We start from the raw sequence: 25,100 nt of genomic DNA, 5'->3' as shown, positions 1-25,100 counted from the left end.
TAATGTTTTGTGACTACACAGTGGCGCCATTTGTAACAGGAGTGGATTATATTTAAGTGACAAGAGCATTACACATTAACTGCTGGATAGTAGTAAAATAAATTTGAGCTATAAGACTGTAGTATGTTTGATTGTCACAACATTTTCAGTTCTGCTTTAAAGTTTCTGCTTTAAAACCCTTCTTAGAAATGTGATAATCTAGCCTTCATACCAAAGTGTATTTAAAATGACTTCAAGTCCACACATTGTTCTGCTCCTGGCAAAGTACCCATACATGTGAAACAGATGTCACGAGTTGACAGAAGTTGTTTTTCTTTGCAGGATTGCCAGAATATTTTAGAGTCCAAAATTAACAGAGTGATCAGGGAAATAAAATAACAGCCACTAGTAATGAAAAATATATTTAATGAATGGCTAATATAGACAGCACCATAACCATTCTTTATACTGTATTTTCATGTGTGTGTATGCATGTATATGTTTGTGTGTGTGGGGGGTCTTTAGCACCATTTATTTATCAGAACTATAGAGCTTTAATAATATCAAAACTATTGATGTGGAAACACTCATGTCCACAAAGCAGATGTCATCTCATGGATGAAAAAAAGCGTAACAGGAATCAGAATGTATTAATGTACTGATATACTATACAAAAGATTAGACAGTAAAAGTTTACGTTCTGTACCAAAAAGCATCATGAGACCAAGTTAAGTGATTTAGAGACAGTATTTAAAGAACTGTGATCCAAGGAAAAGCTTTTCTGAAGTGGATCTGTTCATGTATCTAAAATGTAACCTATTACATTGTTTACTAGTTTTCTAAAAACTGGATTTCTGCTAACAGGCAAATTATCTGATTTCCTTATCCAGACACCAAGATTCACTTTTATTAAATACAATAAAGAGAATAGACGGAGTACTCCAAAATGCATAACCAAAAGCCTTAGAATTACCCGCAGTTTTAATTTAACTCCTGACTAGAAAAGAACCGCACCCAGCCCTCTACAGATCCCCCTGTGATGCATCTTTAAATCAAAGCTGTAAGTAATCATTGAGGATGATGTTTAAATGTTGTGTTATGGCTCCTAGTTGATTATGAGTTTTGGATATTTACTGTAATCAGTGTGCTGAACTTCTCAATACAGTTTTTGACATTAAACTTCCACCAGGACCCCAGCTACCCCAAGATGCATATGTATCAACAATAAATCTGAACTAATAGTATAGATTAACTGTAGATCGGTTTAAATGTCTTGTACATACCAGGTTTGTCTCTGTGTATACATACATAAAGTGGAATTCAATGCTAGAACCAACCAAGCTTAAAACTGCTGCCTCCCCCCTTCCTACTCTTGTATGCCCTGTAAAAGGAAGATGCATATTTTTACCTTTTCACAGGGAGCACTGGTTCAGTCACGTGATCTCCCCAGCGGCCAGATTCATGGAGAGGAGAGATTGATGACAACAGATGGAATGCCTAGGTGATGACCTCATCCATAGGCTTACTATTGAGCATTCATTGTTGGCAGTCCCTCCTCTCCCCTGAAGCTGGGCACTGGGAGCCAATCATGTGACTGGACTGGCATGCCCTGAAAATAGGGAAGTATAAATGTTTTCCTTTGAGAGGGTAGTTAGTATAGGTGTTAGAGCAGTTTTACGCTTAGTTCTAGCCTGGACTTCCATTCTAAATCATTTTTGTGCCTGAGCCAAACCTGTAGCCATTCCAGCCATGGACATACACTATGAGTTGATTGTGGGCTGGATGCTTTACCTTCGAAACAACACAGGGAGATTCCTATACCATCATAGTCCTAGTGCTTGCCTAAAGCTGGATGGTCCATTGATGTGTTCAAAGAAATCTTTGAAAGTCAGTGGGACTCATATTTTTCTCTGTGCCAACCTTACCAAAAGCTGTGACATGCTGAGGATCTGAAGTAATGATGCATAGCTCCACATTTGGAGAGCCCATGTCTTATGATATTTTGTTTGTAGAGATGTTGTTAAAATGACGCTGAGATTTTTTATCAGTTTGGATGTTAATAGTTTAGCGAGTGTGTGTTTTGTTTATTTTAAACATTTCTTCAGCCAAGAGTTCTGAACTCTCCCTTACTCACCAAGGAGTCAGTTGTACAGCAGAAGCCTGAATATTTGCTTGAAAGCCATAGACTGATTGCTATGGAAGGTGTGGCTATAGCTGCCCATTCCACTCTGAGGATCTCCAGCTTCAAGGTTTATGGTGGCATCTGTTATTTCATATATAGACAACACTTGGTTTACTACATGGCAGATGAGCCGTGAGCCAAAAATCCACAAAGGCCTGGTGGAAAATTTTCTGTGGAATCTCTTCAAGGAATTTTCACACTGATATGCATGTACAGAATGCTTGTTAAGCACACTTTTTACATGTACTTTAGCAATCACTTTTCTTTTTTTTTTTATTATGCAAATCAAGTTAAAAAAAACTTTTTTAATCAATTTCATTGTGCTGATGCATGAAAAATAAACGATATGAACAATGTATTTCTGTGAACCTAAAAATGTGTATTACTGAACTCAAAACTATATAGCTATCTCATAAATGTGCATCAGCACAAAGAGGTTCCCCTAGACATTATTGGAATTTAAATTGCTCAAGTATGAGTCATCACAGGCAAAAGCTGTACAATTTTTGTGAACATTCATTCTGTAAAAGTTAGTTTCCATAGTACATATCGCAAGCATTGCTGTTTTAGTTCTATTGCATCAAGTATTTTAGGCATATTTAATAAAATTTAACAAGCACCCTATTGTTAAGGTAAAATGTTTATGAAAAAAACATGGGCACTGTCACTGCTGACCCCTTTTTAGAAATGGTTCTTGCCTTACTATTACACTCACCCACTGGTTTCTATAATTTGGAGCCACAGCACTGGAACAAGTATACAGATAAGCAAAGTCAGGGATTATCAAAACTACTTATCTGTATACTTGTCTTGAGTTTTGAGTCAAAAGGGTTGATTACAAAAGGCAAATAGGCTGATACTTTGAAAAGAAAGTTGCACTTCGAGGTGAAGCTCTGTCAATTTCCATCATCCAATCATGTGCAAGTAAAAACTAATTTTTTTTAAAATCTTCCTTGAACATGATTTGGTTTTCTTTGCAAAGTAAAAATTCATCATATTCACTGAGCTCTGGGGGAAATTCCCTTGCAAAGTGAATAGCTTATTTGCCTTTAGCAAATGAATCCCAAAGTATTAGAGTATTGGAGGGTCAGCATGAAAGCTAGCCAGTAATTACTGAAGAAGTTACTAAGGGTAGAAGTCTCAATCTCCTTCTCTGCTTTAAAATCTTATCCACTAATGTATGTATATACCCTCTAATAATCACCCATCTGTTCAAAATGCTTGATGTACATGAGCAGGAAAATGTTCAACTACCGCATAGGCCTCCAATTGCAAACTATATCTTTCAAGAAAAAAAGGTTAATTCATCCATCCAACTTGTTTTTTATTCTACTTCTGTCTTTGTTTTAAAGCAAATGAATAGTAGAAGCCTGTTTGTGAATATGTTCACACTTTACCATCTAGAGTTTGATGTTAATCTGAAGTTCATTAAATTACTTTATAGTAGCACCAAGCGTAGCGTTCCCACACCCTTCTGCAAAATTTGCATGTAATACTTAGTATACTTCAACTCATCGGGTTATGGTGTCCATGATTACAGGAATCAAACAGCCTTAATAAGCTCTAGGATGCAATGGTAAAACCTAAGGCACAGAAGAAGGGGTGGTTCAAGGTTTAAGTATTTTAGTAAGGAGAGGTACACTGAAGATGGTCTACTGATGAAGCCAAGTGCAGAAGGCAATCATTAGCTACTGTATGTGCATAACAGTGCACCTACTCTGCTCCTATAATCTGATACTCTGCTTACTTGTAAACACTGTATTCATGTTTTTGTACTCATCTTGTAGAACTGCTGAGCTTAGGGAACAAGGTAAGCTGTTTCGGGTGAATGCTTTGAAAGTTATTTTAAATTGTGTGAAGAAATGCAGTACAAAGAAGGGCTGTCCTGAGAATACCACATGTCTGAAGTGGAATAGTTGATTGCCTTCCAATAAATATAGAGTAGAACAACCTACAGTGTAGGGAATGCATACTTCATTCAAAATCTGATGACATGTAGGTAGCAGTGTATTATTTTAGAATGAAAAATAGTCTTGCACATTTTCATTAAGTGCTTTCCTCTTTAAAATTTCTTGCTTCCATGTTAAGGCAGTAGAAGGCCTGCTCCAAGACTTTTGTTCTGTGTTGCTCTGAGCTTTAAACTGTGAGCTAAAGTTTATCCTTGAGAACAATCGGCATTGTTTCCATGTACCCAGAGACATATCTGTGCATACTTCAGTGGAGTAATTCTGATGGCAACATTGTAATCCTGCTGTTCTCCACCAACATCCACCCACTGGTGACCAGAATAGATGGCAATGATTTTCCTGTTCCATTTCTTCTTATTTGGCTCTTTGAGGCGGATGTAAATACCAGAACCGCTAGAGCCAGGTTCAGCATCACAATACTGATAAAATAGATCATTGGATTCCACTGAAACACTACAAAACCGGTAAACCAACTGCCCAACCCTGTCGTCATCAAATCCTGAGAAATGTACTCTGCTCCCTGGCATCTTGTCAATTTCTGGACTAATTCCAAGGTCCATAAACTTCTTCTTTTGAGCACGTTTTAATTCCAGAACTGCATAGTCATAGTCAAGAGTCATGTTTTGTGATATATCCTTTAACCAGCCTTTAGGAATCTTAATGGCTTTTACTCTTGTCCACTGGAAGGAAGGCTTTCCAGGGCTGGAGCCTTTTTCTTTCCCAGAGCTTGTGCTTTTCTGGTCTATATCTGCTGCTGACCTTTTTTGTATGGACTTTCTTCTTTGTTTTTTACCATCCTTAGTTGCACTAACATCATCAGAGGTATCTCCTTTGTTTTTCTTTGATCCCCTACTTCTTTTGCCACCTCTCCTTGTCCTAATTTTAAGAATCCCAACACGTAATTTTTGGGAATTTTTAACATAATCAGTGCCATCATGTACACAATGGGCAGCTGTTAGAACATGTTTTGGTGAAATAAGGATGCCACTGCAGCCGGAAGATAGTTTAACCGCAGTACTAAAGGGGTAGTTGGTCATAAAATGTTTGTCTGATATACTGAACCTACTGTCTGTGCCATAAACTTGTCTCTTTTTACGCATGTTGTGTTTTATGGATACATTGCTCTGATTGAGATCTCCAAAAAGCCAGGTTTGGATGTTTACTTTTGTCATGGTGCGTGTACCATTGTCATACAGACTTTCAAAAGACAAATAATTTTCAAGATCATGTAGAGTAGGTGGTGGCAACTTCTTCTGGCATTCAATACCACAGGTTCCATGGAGTTGTAGATTTGGTTCTGCTTCAAACTTTGGGCTGTTGAGATGGACAACATCTGAAGCAACTATGTGAGGTATTTCCTTGATGTGCCAAGTTATAGCCTCTTGATCTGAATCATCTGCTTTATTGGTGTTTGACAATAAGATCAAGGAAAAGAGGAATACTAGATGCAGGCAATCCATTCTGTCCCAATCTCTAGATCTAAAAGATAAATAGATATAAATAATGAGAGAGCAATAAAATGCGTTTGCATGGTCCATACAATTGTGCCTGTGTGCACTAGATTGGGTGAAAGCATAATGTTGGCAATGGCTATATCAACCAATAAGAATCTGTGTGCTATTTTTCTCATGTAAAAACAAAAGGAAACATTTGCTTGATGACTAGGGGCAACACTTGTTTAATATAATGTCCAAGACAGCTGATGGAAACTGGAGCAATGAAAAGCAGTGTTTTTGCCACATATCCCCAGTCCTAATCCATGCAGCATTTTATAGTGCAGGCATGGTAATAAAAGCTATGGACAAAAAGCCCTCTGTTCTTTTTGTTTTTTTGTTTTTTTATTTACAATAGGCCCAATATGGCAACAACATTTAAAGAAAGTCAGTAACACTTTTGAAAAAGGGTTATCTCAAGTTGAAAACTCATTTGGGACCTTTTTGATAAACAGTGAGTGTCATACAAAGATATTAAAAACCATTAGTTATATATTATAGAACCATGTGTTGTGGTTGGCTTGAGCAAACAAAATGCAATACTAGCATTTGATGACAGTTGGTAGTGTCCTATTCTACAATGGCTGACTCCGACAATACGCTTGTCTGGCTACTCGCTGTCTTGACTACTGCAACTTCCTCCTCACTGACCTACCCCTACACCAGCTAGCCCTCTTCAGTCTTGGGAATGCTGCTGCTAGACTAATACACCTTACTAACCAATCCATAACTGCTACCCCTCTCTGCCAATCTCTTCACTGGCTTCCACTAGCCCAACGTAAGACATTCAAAATACTAACCATAATGTACAAATCCATCCACAACATCACCCACAGCTACATTACCAACCCCATCAGCAGATATCGCCCAAACTGCCCTCTCTGCTCCGCTCAAGACCCCCTACTCTCCAGTTCCATTGTTACCTCCTCCTACAGTCACCTCCAAGACTTCTCCAGAGCCTCTCCCATCCTCTGGAACTCCCTGCCCCAGTTTGTCTGGTCAGCTCCTACCCTGTGTGCCTTTAGGTGATCCTTGAAAAATTGTTTATTCAGGGAAGCCTACCCCACCTTTACCTAAGAACTGTACTTGAGTCACCTCCATCAGATCATCCCCTGCAACTATTACCTTTTGTACCACCGCCCCCTCCTTTTAGATTGTAAGCTCCATGAGCAGGGCCCTCTTATACCTTCTGTATTGAACTGTATTGTAATTGTACTGTCCCCCTTTATATTGTAAATCGCTGCATAAACTGTTGGTGCTATATAAATCCTGTATAATAATAATATAAAACTAACATTTGATGACAGTTGGTAGAGTCCTATTCTACAATGACTGACTCAGACAATGCTGATGGTGATTGTTTCAATTTACTATAGCAAATCACTTTTATATTAGTGTAAACATAAGGAATAATATGATAAGACTCACAGAAAACAAAAGGTTCCAGTAATGTCTGGTTCTATATAGTATAACCCTATATGTCACCTAACATTGTAAAAGCCCTTTGTGCATCCTAATTTTCACGTAGTACTCATGGGAATTTTAGAATGTTGGTACATGGGGTGAAACATTCCAGACTGCTCTCACTTCCCTGCTAATTCCAAATATTTTTCTCTGTGTAACTTTTTAACTTCACAGGCTGTCAAACATATCAACTGTCATTGATTTTCAGAAGGCTTCCAATCTTTTTTTCTAAATTTTCTTTTAAAATTTATATCTATGGAGAATAAAGGTGAAGCCAACTGTAAAGAGGCAATTCGGTTAAAACAAGTCTCTGTTCTGTAATGCAGTTTGCATGGAAGTATCATAATCTTTTAGAGGAAATTTGTGCTGAAAACAAATATGGAAGCTCCTTTGCTTGCCATGTTCACCCAATTGTTATAATGCTTTCTGACACTTTATTCTAGAACAAGTATGCTGGTCAGGAGTTCTGATGTCACCGTATGTGTTTGTTCCCATTCTAGAACTCCAGCATTGTCAGAGAACTTTTTTTTTTAGTTTTGGTGGGGAGTTTAGAAAAGCCATTACCAGATTTTTATTATTTGTTTCATTACTGGTTCTGTTAGTAATGGATAAAAATCCCTCCAATGGAGGTCCATAGATGAAAACATATTTTAGGCCCCATTCACATCTGGTGTAGCAGAAATGAGCATTTCCGCAAACACCTGAAAACCACACAACACACTCACAGTGTCTTTTATTTCTTAATGTCATCCTAAACATAGGTAGCGTGCAAAAAAAAAAACTGTGAAAAATGCAAAACATGCTTGGCTCAGTGCCAAAGTTTGGTACATAAGCTTTAGCACATTTTTGGAGCAGGAGGCCAATCCAAATGAAATAAAACACACAATACATGTGGCATGGTAGTTTCACTCAAGGGTCAACACTGTTCTAATTTGAGTGAGGAAGGGTTAGATTTTATTACAATATGTTCATTGCTGGCCCACTGCTTTCTGACCCAGTGATGACTACACCTTCCATTTCATGTATAGGCATGGACAGGAAGTAAGGAAAAGTCACAGATGGAAATACAGAATTTGAAATCCTCCTAATTTTTTTTTTTAAAATGGGATGAATTAGGGATTTAAAGTTAGGGTAAGGGGATTCATTGTTATGTTATTGTAAAGCTTTCATAAGAACACGGGGGCTTTCTGTTGCACAGCAACTTCTGAAAATCCTATTGACCTGGCTGTTATTCTGATCCACTTTCTTTGTTTTCTGAAACAATGACCCAGAACCAATATGTAGATAAAGAAAGTCAAAGTAAAGTCATAAGCCCTTATTTAGGTGTGTGCCACAGGGTAGTGAATCAAAGTGCACAACACCCAGGCAGCAATTTCAAGAGTGTCTACATTTTTCTCCCATGGCATATTTATTTGGTTGACCTCTACTTCTAATACAGATTTTATTGTTCCCCCCTTACGTTCACATAAAACCCAGGCAACTGACATTTTCATGAAGAGGTCTGAAAGTGGAAGCCCCCATACTTCTCCCGTAAAGAGCTTTCTTTAAGGGTTAAAATTAAGAGAATTGAATTTTGTAACAAACCTAATGTGCGGGCACCTGTAGGTGACCACTAAATGCTGTCCATGTGGATACTAGTTCCTTGGCTGTTCTGACTTTCTTGATTTGCATGCTTCATCTAGGTTAGGGACTCAAAATGAAGTCAGGCAGGCCAGAGACAGCCAGGCAAACTAGTAGTTCAACAATGGCAGCGTACATTGTTTTCTCAGTACAGGTGTCCTTTAAAAATTCACTGTGAAAGTGAACCTCTTTTGCAGGCTATGCATACTAAAGTATTTAAATACTTTGAGCAAGCAACAAAAACACTTTCAAACAAGCCCTTACCTATGCAGCTATATGTATTACAGAGAAATTAATCTTTAAAGCTGAACTCTCTGAATTATCTGTATTGCAAAGAGCATAGGAAATAAATGATTGGCACTGCTGTCATTTATAGAAGGTCTTGTATTTTTTTTCAATGAATACAATGAGTTCTTTGACTGGACAAGGTGGAGAGGAAGGGGCAGTGATGTCTCATATAAACAAGCAACAGACACTTCTAAGCCACTAGAAACTGTGTGAAACCAAACTTTGTTGTGATCTTGCAGAATGAGTAACTTCAATATACATACAGCTAGAAAGGTCAGTGAAGTCTTGTTTTAAAGATCTTTTATTGTTTGTTAAAGATGTAAAATAAACTGCAACTGTCCCCAGAATATGGACATTAAAGTCTCAGGTTTGAGTGGTAGTTACAATGTTGTATGTCTGCACAAATACATTTCTGACATGTTGCAATATATGGCAATACTATAATGTATAAAAAGAAACATATTAGCCTTAATTAAAAAGCAGTCCTGGAATTCCAGGCAAGTGATCGTGTTTTGTCAGTAGATCATATTCATAGAATGATGTAATCAGTCAGCTGTAGCCTTTGCCAAAAAGGAACAGTGATAGCCTCAATTTATGGTAGACTACTGCACACAGGAGAAATTGATCTGGTGTGTATACATTTTTTTTTACGCGTCCCAAGTCATTGAGTCTATGTAAAGGCAGGTACATTTTAATGAGACAGAGTATCGAATCTGCTTTGTGCTTACAAAATTTTATTTTTTCTGAATGCACCCAAACAGAGGTTGGTGCGGAGTATGAATTATACCATTTAAAATAATTACTTGCATGCATATGCATTTAGGAATGTCCTATAAACATCATTGCCATTGCCAGTGTGAATGATGCCTACATTCCCAGCAGGTGTCTACTAGAACTTCCTGGCAGCTCACAAGGTGAGAGTTAAGCAGCCCATAGATTATGCAATTTTCTTTCCTTTCCCCACAGGTGGTAGAAAATAAAATCTATCTATTTCTTTAATCAACACAGTCAGTATTGAGGAAGGAATTCCTCCCACAGTGCTATTGTGTTCTGCCAGCGGGGAACCTTCCCTGCCAGCAGAACACAATAATCACTGCTGGCTGCTACATGCATTGACAGTGCATGAAAGAAACCTGACAGGAGGGTTGCACTCAAGTAGATCAATGGATCAAATTCAGTACAACCAGCCTGCCCTTAGATGGATTGAATCTCGGCTGGTCCCTTGAGAGGTTTGGTTAATCTATGGCTGGCTGTAGTATCATGCTATGACTGCATTATCCCTGGGTCTTTATTCTAATCCAGATAGTAGATGCTGACCTGATTCCTAAACAAAGATGGTGCCAACCTACTGGAGATAAAGAAAAATTAAGGAATTCTCAGTCAGAGTGCCATGATCTCTGTGAGATGTAATAAATGCCAATGGGTTTTACTTACACTTTACGGGACATGCATGTTCCTGATATAAGAACATATAAGGTTATCTCTGTTTAAAGGATTAGACAAGGGTTAAGTAATCTTAGGTGACCTTTTAGGGTTCAGCCCAAAAGTTAAAATTAGGGTTGTGTGGTAAAATTCACTATTTCACTTGCTTTAACATAGAAAGGTTTGTGCCAAGAATGATTATCATCTTGCTCTTGGTGTCACAAAATAATTTGCCGTGGTCACAGAACATCACTACTCTTTGTACTATTATATATTAATAATATAATGAATATAGTATTATCATTGTTACAATAGCAGAAAATATAACTGCCCTTTGGATAGGAAATGTGCAGACTAATATTGTAATATTCACGCTGTCCAATAGATGGCAGACTGTGCCCACTAACGTAAAGTGAACCTAAAGCATATTTCAAACCAAATTGTATATCATTGAATTTATTGGTTGATTGGCAAATGTGGATGAAAGCCCTTAACATTACAGCGATGTAAAAGGAAAGACCTTTTTTGGCATCTGCAAAAATAAATCTTGGCTTCTCTTGTTCCTCTGTGACAGATGGGGTTTATTCACTAAAACTGGTTAATTCAGAATCTCATGCACTTCTGCAGAGAAACCAATCAGCTTTCAGGTTTTATTTCTAAAGCTTAATTGAACAAGCTGAGGTTAGAAGCTGATTGGCTACCATGCACAGCTGCACCAGATTCTGTGTGAACCAGCATTAGTAAATCTCCTCCATTGGGCCAATGATGACTTATACTATAACAATGCCATATTGTATATCTAACACAGATGGTGAATTGATTCTGCCATGGCACTGTTCCTCTGCTGACAGGGGTCCAGCACATTCACTGCTTAGTGGTTAGCACTTCTGCCTTGCAGCTTGGAGGTTCTTGGTTCAAATCCTGGCCAGGACACAATCTGCATTGAGTTTGCATGCTCTCCCTTTGCTTACATGGCTTTCCTCTGAGTATTCTGGTTTCCTCCCACCCTCCAAAGACATGCTGGTTAATTAGCTTGTCTAAATTGGCACTAGCATGTATTTATATGAGATAGGGTCCTTAGAGTGTAAGCTCTTTGAGGACAGGGACTGTAATTTCTTTCCTATTCAGTGCTGCAGGCTGATGGGGCCACTTAAATACAGACATAGATGGATTGAATCTCGGCTGGTTCATCAGGGACTGGCTGAGTTTCAATCTATCTTTGGGCCAGATAGTTGCAATGTAATCAATCCATCAATCAACTTCAGTATAACCAGCCTGTTGGATTTTTTGGCATTTTATTACTGCTGTAAGTTATGGCCGCCAACAGCAATTACTGTGTGCTGCCAGAAGGAGCAGCTCCCCGCTGGCAGAAAATAGAGCTGTGGGAGGGATTCCCCCATCAGTACTGACTGTGTTGATCAGGGTGTTAATGGGAGATGATGTGGGTTGTAGGAAAGAAAAATCAATTGTCTATGGCTTACATTTTGGTGAGTTCACCAGCAACTAAATGAAATCCACGCCATGTCATATCATGTCATAATGCTTGCAATAGCATTTGTCAGCACAACCATGTGACCATGCTGAGCAATGAGAAGTGCATCTGAGGCTTCTTCTGGTAAGGGGGTCCTGGAAGAAAGAAGTGCTTCTCATTGGTCAGCACAGTCATGTGGTCATGCGTGCCATTAAGAGTATTATGATGGATACTCGCTCTGGGACTGTATTATGGTGTACGGACTACTACTCCAATAGAATGGGGATAATGGCCACAATGATGCAGAAGGGTGGCCAGGATACTTGCAGTTCACCTTTTCAATTTTCATGAAAAGGTGAACTTACCTTTTAAATTGTCAGAACTGCATAAATGCCTGTAATCAATAAATATGCTCAGCTGTCATTGTCCTTGTCACAGCTCATTACCTAGTGTACACCATGTCCTCCAGCTATCCAGTCTACACATATGGTAGACTTGGATCTCATCCACTGCAAGAAATAGAAATGTGTCCTATATAATTCTAGTGGTCTATGAACAACAGATTTTCTGAATCATTCACAACGGCTGACCTCACAAGCTTAGTAAAGCTCCCCTGTGTCCTATGTTGATTTAATAGGTTACAGTCCTACTGACTGGGAAGACTACAGTTTAATTCCAGCAATTAGCAGACAAAGGCTGAGCAATATGGGAACCACATTTTTGGGTCAAATCCTAAAACTACAGTATTGTTTTGTTTTCTAGTTCATTGATTTGAGAAAGAATTGTAAACCTAGTAGGTTTGCAGTGACTGGATTCTGCTACCTTGTACTATGCTGGCTGCTTCTTCAAGGAAAATAAATCCTTCTTTATCAATAAAGTTTTTAGTGTTGTACCATGTATCCCTCTCACTTATTTCCTCTCTTGATTGGCTCCAATTGTAGCAGTGGAATCATACATGTACTTTATCTTGCAGTTCTAGGATTTGATGATGTGATGGGAAGAAGCTTCCAGGTATGCTATTCCAGATATGATTGACTTACACTAAGCTGTCAGATCTGCAGCAGCAAATAAAGTGCATTGACTGCACAATGAATACAAGGCATGTAGGTTACAATGGAACAGAGATATTCTGCCTGGGATTACCTGCTAAAGAATAGCTGAGCTCCCAGCTGTCAGACCTGCAGCAGCAAGTAAATTGCTCGGCTGCACAATGAATACATGACATGCATTAGTTGTAGGATATAATGTATCAGAGATTTTCTATGTGGGCTTGCCTGCCTAATGATAGGTGAGGTCCCAGCTGTCAGATCTGAAGGATAGGTGAGGTCCCAGCTGTCAGATCTGAAGGATAGGTGAGGTCCCAGCTGTCAGATCTGCAGCAGCAAATAAAATGCACTGGCTGCACATTGGCTACACGACATGCATTAACTTTAGGACACAATGGGGTTTATTTACTAAAGCTGGAGAGTCCGAAATCAGACTCCCTTCTGCATAGAAACCAATCAGCTTCTAACCTCAGCTTGTTCAGTGAAGCTTTGGCAATGAAACCTGGAAGCTGATTGGTTTCTATGCAGAAGTGAGTCTGATTTTGCACTCTCCAGCTTTAGTAAATAAACCCCAATGGATCTGATATATTCTACATAAGATTGTCTGCCTAAGGATAGGTGAGGTCCAAGCTGTCAGATCTGAAGGATAGGTGAGGTCCTAGCTGGCAGATTTGCAGCAGCAAATAAAATGCACTTGCTGCACAATGAATATACAGTATGCCATGTATTAATTGCAGGATACACTGGATCCCATATCTTCTACATAGGATTGCCTGCCCTAGGATAGGTGGGGTCCAAGCTGTCAGATCTGTAGGATAGGTGAAGTCCAAGCTATCAGATCTGCAGCAGCAAATAAAATGCACTAGCTGCACAATGAAAAATGACATGCATTAATTGTAGGATACACTAGATCCGATATATTTTACATAGGATTGCCTGCCCTAGGATAGGTGAGGTCCAAGCTGTCAGATCGGAAGGATAGGTGAGGTCCCAGCTGTCAGATCTGCAGCAGCAAATAAAATGCACTGGCTGCACAATGAATACATGACATTCATTAACTGTAGGATACAATAGATCAGCTATATTCTACATGGGATTGCCTGCCTGAGGATAGGTGAGGTCCAAGCTGTCAGATCTGAAGGATAGGTGAGGTCCCAGCTGTCAGATCTGAAGGATAGATGAGGTCCCAGCTGTCAGATCTGAAGGATAGATGAGGTCCCAGCTGTCAGATCGGCATGAACAAGTAAAGTGTCTCCACAATAAATACATTGCATGCATTAGTCGTAGGATACAATAAATCAGAGATATTCTACATGTGCTTGCCTACCTAAGGATAGGTGAGGTCCTAGCTGTCAGATCTACAGCAGCAAATAAAATGCACTGGCTACACAATGAATAAATGATATTCATTAATTGTTGGATACAGTAGATAAGACATGGCCTTGCCTGCCTAAGGATAGGTGAGGTCCCAGCTGTCAGATCTGCAGCAGCAAGTAAAGTGAACTGTCCGCACAATGAATACATGGCAGGCATTAGTTATAGGATATTCTGCTTGGGATTACCTGTTGAAGAATAAATGAACTCTCAGCTGTCAGATCTGCAGCAGTAAGCAAAGTGCATTACCTGCACAATAAATATTTGGCATGTGGTAATTTTAGGATAAAATGGATCAGAGATATTCTGCACTTGATGAAGAATAGGTAAACTCCCAGATGTCAGATCAGCAGCAGCAAATATTGTACACTGGCTGCACAATGAATACATAGCATGCATTAGTTGCAGGATACAATGAATCAGAGATATTCTACATGGGGCTTTCCTACCTAAGGATGGCTGAGCTACCTGATCTCAGATCTGCAGCAGAAAATAAAATGCACTGGCTGCACAAAGAATACATGACATGCACATGTAGGATTTAATGGATCAGAGATATTCTGCATGGGATTACCTGCTGAAGAATGGATGAGCTCCCAGCTGTCAGATCTGCAGCAGTAAGTAAAATGCATTGACTGCACAATAAATACCTGACGTAGTATTTTTAGGATACAATGGATCAGAGATATTCTTTATGGGATTACCTGCTGAAGAATAGGAGAACTTCCAGCTGTCAGATCTGCAGCAGCAAGTAAAGTGAATTGACTGCACAATAAATACTTAACATGTAATTATAGGATACAATGGATCAGAACTATTCTGCATGGGATTACCTGCTAAAGAATAGGTGAGCTAACAGCTGTCAGATCTGCATGAGCAAGTAAAGTGCATTGCACAAATACTTGACATGTAGTAGTTTTAGGATACAATGGATCAGAAATATTCTGCGTGGGATTACCTGCTGAAGAATAGGTGAGCTTCCAGCTGTCCAGGTCCTCATTCCCACTGAATGCAGCTCAGGGATGGAAGCCTCCTCTGCACAAGGTATGGCACAGATGTCATTCAATCTTAGAGGTAGAAGCACAGCTCTGTGCACCTCCAACTCATACAAGAGAGGGGAGGGATATGTAGAGGAGGGGGTAGAGGAGAGGGGGAGCTACAAATGAAAGAGTGGGGTGGAACACATTCATGTGCAATCTTCAGGATAAGATAGAACAAGACAAGTGAGGATAAAGCAGAGAAAACAAGGAGGAGAGAATGAGGTACCAGGTCAGAGTGGGTAGAGCACAGAGTTTGTACAGAGAGAAAGGACTGATCTACTCTCCACCTTACCTCCTCACCAGCAGCAGGGGGCACCAGAGAGCAGGCGATGGGAAGCATCTTCAAGACAGTCTAGACATGTGGATTCTTCTGCCTGGGATTACTCTTCATTAATATTACCTGGCTGGAAGTGAGGATTTTCTCAGGTTTTCATTCTGTGAGCCTTTGTATTTATCCCTCCCCAGAGGCTATAATTACATATTAGTTTACAGACTTCAAAGAGATCAAGCAAGGGCTAAGGTGTGGCTAATTATTTATTGGAAACAATAGGATGTTAGATTAGCTTTGATGTAATATTACAGTTGTTATAGTCGTAGTATTACCATAGGACACAGGAAATGTATCAAAACTACAGGCTAAACTTTTTTTTTTAGATACTTTAATTTTGTCCATATAACAACTTGCAAATGAAGCTTTAACACACACTGTTTCACAACGCATGGCAAGGCACACTAGCTGTGTTGGGTCGCCCTGGGCTGGTGCTAGACTATTTTGTGCCCTAGGCAAGACCAGCTACTAAAAATATATTATAATAGTTCTTAAAAACAGTAGAAAATATTAAATCAAGAAAACATGAAACTGCTAAACGTCTTTTAATTTGCAAGAATCAGTGCCATAATGTATCACCAGCACCAATATTAAAGACAATATCAGTATCATGGACAGACTGTATCTGTGGCTGGCAGTGGCAGGGTGACAATTGCAGTGACTGGAGGACGATGGATCCACACTCTGACAGATCCCAGGCTGGAATTTCCCAGGCAATGGGGGAGATAAAATGCTTTGACAGCAAACAGCCCAACCCACACACACAGAGACAACACCTAAACTGAGTGATCCCACACAGTGACAGATCCGACACAACTCACCACCACTGACATTGACACAGATCATCAGGCACTAGAAGAGCAGGCTTTTGGGATCGTGATGATGTCATCAGTCACTGACACATTGCATATGTGATGTATGGCTGGCCGGGTCACACTCACACAGACACAAGACAGCAGAGTCGGACTTTACCTTCCTCCACAGGCACAGTGCCACTGATGAATGGGAAGAGAAGGGCTGTAATTCCACAGTGATCAGCAGCCACCAGCCGGCTTGCAGAAGGGACTGAGTCTGAGAGGAACACTGGAAGGAGCAACAGCTCAGCTGCTACACTTGCCCCAGAAACTGGGCATCTTTCTCTGTCCTTCTCTGTACTAGGCGGCACAGTGGCTTAGTGGTTAGCACGCCTGCCTTGCAGTAAATGGGTCATGGGTTCGATTCCTGACCATGGCGCCTCCTGCAAGGGGTTTGCATGTTCTCCCTGTTTTTTTTGTGGGTTTCCTCCGGGTGCTCCGGTTTCCTCCCACACTCCAAAGACATGCTGGTAGGTTAATTGGATCCTGTCTAAATTGGCCCTAATATGTGTATGTATGAATGTAAGTTAGGGACCTTAGATTGTACACCCCTTGAGGGTTAGGGACTGATGTGAATGTTCAATATATATGTAAAGCACTGTGTAAATTGACAGCGCTATATAAGTACCTGAAATAAATAAATACGCTCCTCCTTTCTGTTGCCCCTTCCCTCAGCTGGAGGATCATTCATGGTGAGGCCGCCTAGTTTGCCTAGTGGAAGCGCCAGCCTTAGGGTCGCCATTCATTCCACCACCTGTGCATTGCAGGGCAACACACTATTGTGTGTTTTAGTGTACGGAAAACAGTAATACATGCACTACGTTTTCTCAGCACAATGCAACACACACATTGTGCCACAATGCCTAGCCACTCCGAGGTGCACTGGGATGCCATAGAGAATGGATGGCAATACACCTAGCCTGAGTTGCCATTTGCTGTGTGATAGTTTGGAATCCAACTCATCAGTGCGACACTATGCTGTGAATGGACCCTTAAAGCCCAGCTCCAGAAAACATGAAGATTTCTGCCTGTGGTGGAGCTGTGCCCACAGTGCATGGATTAACTGCTTGTTTAGGTCTAGTGGGCATAGAAAAGTAGATTTACATACCTGCTCCTCTGTACTGCTAGGCCAGTTCTTGCAGCTCTTTCTCCTCAAATGCTCCAGCAGTCTACGTTCCTAACATCATCAATTCAGGGTCCATAGTCCTGGACTGGAAGTGATGATGCTGAGGGGCAGTCCACTGCCAGAGCAGGGGGGAGTGCTGTCTGCTAGGGAGCAGAGGATCAGGTCAGTAAAAGTGCTTTTTCTCTTCCTTAGAACTAAATGAGAAGTTAACCTTTGCAACGCAGGCGCAGCATTATTTATTGAATGAGTGCTTTAAACCCGTGCTTGGATCTATACTGTTTGTCCAAATCTTGTGTTGCAATGAAATTAAAATAACAATAATAATAATAATACAAAAATGCTATTATAAATAAATAATAAATGTGTTATTGCAAAAATATAATGAATGTGACTGGCCGCTGTTCCACATAGGTTTCTAAACCCTTACGAACTAACAAATAATTAATGTAAGTGCTGCCTATTCATAACAAATGAATACAGGTGAAAAAAAATATAGAAACACAATATCAATTAGTTCAAATCCATGTGTTTCCTCATGCAAAGGATTGGTGCCATACTCTACTTATTAAATAAAGTGCAAACTTGCATGCTATACTCCCTGACAGTGATCCACTCACCCAACGACTTCTGTGGATTCCTAAATGCATAAAGGTGTCTTAATCACGTATACAAAAATCTTGGTTTTGCTGGGGCTTGTAGTCCTTACCTAAGACAAGGTATCTTGTCTTAGTAGTGGTATGTCTCCAATCAGTATCAATGGTTACAGGGATATATGGCTCTCATGCATGAAGAAAGTAACAGAGGGGACCCACATAGTTTATTAACTTAAACAAAATCGGTTTCACTCACATTAAAATAGAAGGTTCTGAGTGTATTTGCTGGACTGGAAGTTATTCACTGATATGCATTCCACTGGCTGTATATGACATCACTAATGGTTTCCCACTGACATGTTTTGTCCCTCCTGCCCATTGGTTATCCACCTGTTCTCTGCTTCTCCACAGGTGACCCCTGTCCTCTGCTTCTTCACAGGTGATCCCTCTGTCTCTACTTTTTCACAGGTGACCCCCTGTCCACTGCTTCTCCACAGTTGATCCCCCTGTCCTCTGCCTTTCCATAGGTGATCCCCCTGTCCTCTGCTTCTTCACAGGTGATCTCTCTGTCCTCTGACTCTTCACAGGTGATCCCCCTGTCCACTGCTTCTCCACAGGTGACCCCCCTGTCCTTTGCCTTTCCATAGGTGATCGCCCAGTCCTCTGCCTCTTCACAGGTGACCCCCTGTTCTGTGACTCTTTACAGGGGATTCCCCTGTCCTCTGCTTCTCCACAGATGACCCCCCTGTCCTCTGCTTCTTCACTGGTGACCCCCCTGTCCTCTGCTTCTCCTCAGGTGATCCCCCTGTCCTCTGCTTCTCCACAGGTGAACCCCCTGTCCTCTGCCTCTACACAGGTGATCCCCTTGCCCTCTGCTTCTTCACTGGTGACCCCCCTGTCCTCTGCTTCTCCACAGGTGATCCCCCTGTCCTCTGCGTCTCCACAGGTGAACCTCTTGTCTTCTGCCTTTCCACTGGTGGCCCCCCTGTCCTCTGCTTCTCCACAGGTGATCCCTTTGTCCTCTGCTTCTCCACAGGTGAACCCCCTGTCCTCTGCCTTTCCACAAATGAACCCCCTGACCTCTGCCTTGTCACAGATGATCCCCCTGTCCTCTATTTCTTCACAGGTGATTCATCTGTCCTCTGCTTCTCCACAGGTGAACCCCCTGTCCTCTGCCTTTCTACAGGTGATCCCCTTGTTCTCTGCATCTCAACTGGGGATCCCTTTGTCCTCTGCTTCTTCACTGGTGACCCCCCCTGTCCTCTGCTTCTCCACAGGTGATCACCCTGTCCTCTACCTTTTCACAGGTGATCCCCCTATCCTCTTCTTCTCCACAGTTGATCCCCCTGTCCTTTGCCTTTCCACAAGTGCTCCCCCTGTCCTTTGCTTCTTCACAGGTGATTCCCCTGTCCTCTGCTTCTCCATGGGTGATCCTCCTGTCCTCTGCTTCTTCACAGGTGATCCCACTGTCCTCTGCTTCTCCACAGGTGATCCCCCTGTCCTCTGCTTCTTCAGAGGGGATCTCCCTGTCCTCTGCCTCTTCACAGGTGATCTCCATGTCCTCTGCTTCTCCACAGGTTATCCCCCTGTCCTCTGCCTCTTCACAGGTGATCCCCCTGTTCTCTGACTCTCCACAGGTAATCCCCTGTCCTCTGTCTTTCCACAGGTGATCCCCCTGTACTCTGCTTCTTCACAGGTGAGACCCATGTCCTCTGCCTATTCACAGGTGATCCCCCGTCCTCTGATTGTTCACTGTGACTCTTCACAGGTGATCCCACTGTCTTCTTCTTCTTCAGAGGTGATCCCCCTGTTCTCTGCTTCTCCTCTGGTGATCCCCCTGTCCTCTGCTTCTCCACTGATGATCTTCCTGTTCTCTGCCTCTCCAATGATGGCCCACGGTCCTCTGCCCTACTGACCTCCTCTGCACTGCCCTACCAATTCCTGTATAATCCCCTGCTTACCTCCATTCCTTTGCCCTGCTGACACCCTGAACACTGCCTTGCTGACCAACTGTCCTCTGCCCTGATGACCCCTGTACACTGCCCTACAAACCAATAGCCTCTGCACATTACCTTACAAATTTCTGACCCTATTCTCTGCCCTGCTGACCCCCTGTACACTTACACTACCCTACAAATGGCTGACCCTATCCTCTGCTGTGCTGACCCCCTGTAGAATGCCCTGCTGACCTCCCATCCTCGTCCCCCCTGACAATTTTTACTGCTCTCCCACAGAGCTGGATCTAGACAGGCTAGATCCACCCTGATAATCAATGACACTCACTTTACCTGTCAGTGATCATAATGCTATGGATTATTGATACAGTGGTTTTAGAGGGTGGACAGCACCAACCGGTAAAGTTAACAATCTATGTGTCTCCAAAAACACCAAAATAAACAAAATCTACAAAATACATGGGGTTACAGCAAAGAGAGCATAATTATTTGCTTCTATTAAACAACAGTTCAGCAACTTCAGGCATACATTAGTAGAAGTGGGGATATGTCTGTGCTCAGTCCATACTCTTCCTTGCAGATAGCCAAATTCTTACTTGCTAAATAACATACTGTTAGGGCATATAGGGCAAATATGGGCCAAACAGGCAGAGTTGGAGGTGAGTTACAGACTGGAATCCAGTGATGGACACCTATAATGAGAGAAAACACAATGACAAAGGTCCAGTGGAGTCCATTCTTTGACAGGTTGTAGTGGGAGGTCATAATATTGTGGCTGATCAGTGTAGTTTTATAATGTGGACAGCACCAACAGGTAAAAGTTCTTAGTCTATGCACATATATCCCTATTTCAAGGGTTATGAGAAATGGTGCTAAACCTGTAGGTAAATAAAAGAACCAGAGCCTTTGCTAAGTGGAAGAATGGGATTGATTATAAAGTTGGCAATGCCTTCACGTAGGAGAGGGCCTCTGTGAGCAAAAGGGATTCCCTTCCCAGAAGACTAGTTATTAATATAATTGGTAATTGGTAATCTAATTGGAAAAGTAATTGTAGGCAAACAAACTACTGCAACCAACATATAACAGTAACCGTATTTATCTAGATGAACACCAGTATAGAAATAATACAAGCTTTATAAAAAAAAAGATTAAAAATAGTACATATATCCAATGTACAACCAGATATTACAGCAAAGGGCTAGAGTCCTCGTGGAATTGTGCACATATACCACATAGTAAATATAGTTAATAATAGTACTAGCTCCAGATGAATGTTCTAGCAAAGTTCAGTTGCAGGAACCCCTGAGGATGATTGTGCTGAGCTATCCATCTTTGTGTGGGAGACCTGAAGACAAGATCAGTAATGATGGGGAAATCCTCCAACTGTTGTCCAACCAGCCTGGAATGAATCTTCTCACATGCAGACACTGTGGTGTGGCACTGGAACTCAGAGTCAGCCTATCTACTCTGTGCTTTAGTCCTTCCCTAGTAGTATGTATTCTGACGTGCAGCTGGACCTCTACCAGAAGTAGCCATCGGATGCCTAACCTGGCTCTTACCTATGCTGGTTATCAAGCCCTAAGCTAAAACTAGCTATAGAATCGCAGACCAGAGTGGACAGGGTTAACTAAAATAACAGGAACTGCATATAAATAAAATACCAGGAGCCTACTAATATACTGGAAGGTGACAACTACATGCATACAGTAGCACAGATCTAGCTATCTGGCATTTCTAAACATCCACCCGCATCAGCAGCGCTCCCGTCCAGCCATTAATTTACATGGGCCGGAGGGGAAGTGGTTAATAATTAGCTCAAACAACAAAAACAGTGCCCTTAACTGGCCTGTAATCTGAACCACTGTAATTTTATTATTCACTTGCGTCATTTGAGGCCTGGGTGGGGGTTGCCTGGGATTGAGAAGATTTTTTGGGTGGCGCACTAGCCGTGATTTCCACTGAGCTACCAGTTATTAAAATGAGTTTATATATTTGTTAGCACCTCTTCTCCCCAAGAAAAGTCAAAGTGTGTTTACAAATATATACTGTATTTACTTGTGATCATTGTCTCACTTCTGCTGCACTAGATGACAGTTACTCAAAATCTTTCTGCAAGGTAATCCTGCCTCACTTCTCTATTGAGTACAGTAAGTGCCCGGTCGCATATATGTGGATTGGATGTGGTTTGAACCGCATCCAATCCGCATGCAATGTGAAATAATATTGCTTCCTATGGTGCCTATTCACATATGTCCACTGCATTGGCGGTGCAGATTCAGTGCGGTTCAGGGGCGGACTGACAACTGATGGGGCCCCTGGGCAATTGGGGATCATGGGGCCCCTGTGTCCTTGCCCACACTCAAAACACACCCAAAAAAGCCTATAAAAAGTGTGACGACCCCAGCCCTTCTCACCAAACTCGTGACCAAAGGACTAGCCAATCTAAAACTGCGATGTCACGGGCGTAACAATGCCACACCCAGCTGTGCCCTGCACAAAGATTTTCCAGCTAATTGGACCACAATCTATGTATCGGCAGCCTGGGAGCGATTGTTACTGGGTCAGGTTAATTACGCAATTAACCCTTCACACTGCCACTACCTCCTTTTTATACAGAGCAAGAGGAAACTCAGCAATACACTAGGATGATTGGTTAATCGTCAGTATACCGCTATCTCTACAGACCATTTATACAGAGTAAGTTACATTCAAGAGCTATAGAAACAGTTCAACATTTTCAGAAAGTAAGATTTATTACCAAAAGGTTAAAGGGGTGCAGAAGAAATATTTACAGAAAGAAGATGTAACCAATATATATATATATATATATATATATATATATATATAAATATACAGAGCACAACAGCACAGCAAACAGATAACAGAAAGAAGTTTAGGTAAATAAGTACTTGCCCACAAAGATGCCTGGGGTTAAGCAGTTTCAAGTCTGATGAGCTTAAAGGGGATTTCTGGTCTCGCACTCGGTTTCGTTGTTGCAGCGAGATTCTCCTTTGCTTTCTGTCCACTAGATGTTATATCGCAGACGGTCCTCACTGCTCTGACTACACCCAAAACATAACAGCTTATTTTTCTACACAAAATCAACTGGTATCTTCCTACCAGGGACAAGCCAATACCTTATTTGGCAAGAGGATTGTTTAAACAGCTACACTGAACGCATTCCTGAGGGAGGGGGCGGAATGAGGGGATACAGAAGACTTCTTAATACAGTGAGAGCCTGTGCCTGGCTCTTGTATGCACGATACTACACCCCCCCCCCCTCAGGTGATGGCATATGAGTTTAAGAGCAATACCAAAATGTAGAAGTTTGGGGTAAAATGGAGAACTGCACCTCTCCCTGTGGACATGATTGTGACAAAAGGTACCAGGGGCATTTTATGGGGCCCCTTACTGACCCCGGGCCCTCGGGCATTGCCCGAGTGTTCGAATGGTCAGTCCGCCCTTGGTATGGTTTTACAAAGAGTCATGTCCGATTTCTCAGCAGTGCGGTCTGGTTCAGGTGCAGAGTACAGGCTATTGATTTCTATGGAAACCTGTTTCGAAACCGCATATGTATGAACAAGATAAGATCCTGAGCTAATCCTGTCCTGAACCTGATGTAAACCTGACCTGAACCAGTGAACAGCTACTGTATTAATTAACTGTGAAAGCTGAGCTTCAATCTGGACCACATATGTGTGAATCAGCTGGTTCAGCAATGGAAAAAAACAGTTTTGGGGTAAGATTGCTACTGTTTCCAATGCTGGTTCAAGTCTTGCAGTGATTCAGGTCATGCGAAGATGGGCATTTACTTTCCTGCCTATGCCAACTATAGTGTGCATGCAATATAATGGGTTGCAGCACCACTTGTAGCTACCAATCCCCAGGTGCCTTTATAAAGCAAAGAAACAGCAGACCCAAATACTCCTGCACTTAGGGTTGGACTCAATGAAGATTATGACCACATCTCGGATGTCTTGGAATGTGCACTCCTTGCAGCCCTCAGAGAACCGGGGAAGTCCAAATGTACTGAATAGAGAAAAAAGAAACAGATGGCTCCCCCGCCTAGTGCATTACCTAAAAGCAATTTAGGGCTAGGCCAGTATGCCTTTCTAAAGCAATAGTAATACATGAGTCAGTAGAATGGATGACAGTGTCTGGCAGTAGCTACAACCTTTGGGCTGGTGAAATGGCAGCATTACTGTCTTAAACTGCGGCATTTTGTACTGACCCATGTACCACTATTACTGCATGAAACAAATCCAATAAATATTTGCAGATGTATGCAACTAACAAATCCCTATTACAAATTAAGAGCAGATTCATTTAGTTCTCATTTACTGGTTAACACAGCTGAATGCTAGAGAAGTTTGTATTTTGTGCTGTGAACTAGTGCTACCTATATCTTGAGCTTGAGGGTTACGGTTGAGGTTAGGCTAGGGGTGAGGGGCCAGGTTGAAGTTACGTGAAAGTGACTTTTTTGAACCTGATAAATATGCATCTAAATATCACATGTTAGTGCCAAAACATGAGCAATGAAAAGCCACTTGTGTAAAATTTTGTGGTTGAACATTTATCCGCTGAAACGTTTGCACAAATACCCCTGTGCGATAAGCAACTGTGCCATTTTCAGAGGTCAGAAAATAATATATTGCAACAAATAAACCTTCATTAGAATGGCAGCTATAAAATTCTTCTTACAATGAAAGGGGAATTTTATATTTATTTAAAGCCCAAATGAAGTAAAGAAATAAATATGCAGATCGACATTTTACTAACAACCTCCATTTTCTTCTTACATTATATCTTATCTTTCTCATCATTTTACATCTACCTTTCTTTTTTAAGTAGTTAGGCTGAGAGTATAATTAGTACTGTGCATTTCAATGGACACGGCA

The 25,100-nt window shown here is 41.3% G+C and overlaps 1 protein-coding gene across 1 annotated transcript; it reads right to left on the bottom strand.

The window, feature by feature from the left end:
• Window positions 1–388: 388 nt before the first annotated feature.
• Window positions 389–15,581, bottom strand: PRSS35 (serine protease 35). Its single transcript, XM_089693105.1, has 2 exons — window positions 15,265–15,581; window positions 389–5,607 (listed from the first exon to the last, which is right to left on the bottom strand). The coding sequence occupies exon 2, from the start codon at window positions 5,586–5,588 to the stop codon at window positions 4,317–4,319; it is 1,272 nt and encodes a 423-aa protein (XP_089549231.1). The 5' UTR covers window positions 5,589–5,607; window positions 15,265–15,581; the 3' UTR covers window positions 389–4,316.
• Between the last annotated feature and the right edge of the window lie 9,519 nt (window positions 15,582–25,100).

This window comes from Staurois parvus, unplaced genomic scaffold (genome assembly GCF_062004578.1).
Source record: "Staurois parvus isolate SC_StPar_1 unplaced genomic scaffold, SC_StPar_1.0 ptg000613l, whole genome shotgun sequence".
Lineage (NCBI taxonomy): Eukaryota > Metazoa > Chordata > Amphibia > Anura > Ranidae > Staurois > Staurois parvus.
Note: the sequence above shows the minus strand (reverse complement) of the source record. Positions and strands in the feature narration are given on the sequence as shown.

What these genes read in the sequence shown, in the direction of transcription:
- PRSS35 (XM_089693105.1), bottom strand. Translation starts at nt 5,588, where the DNA reads ATGGATTGCCTGCATCTAGTATTCCTCTTTTCCTTGATCTTATTGTCA.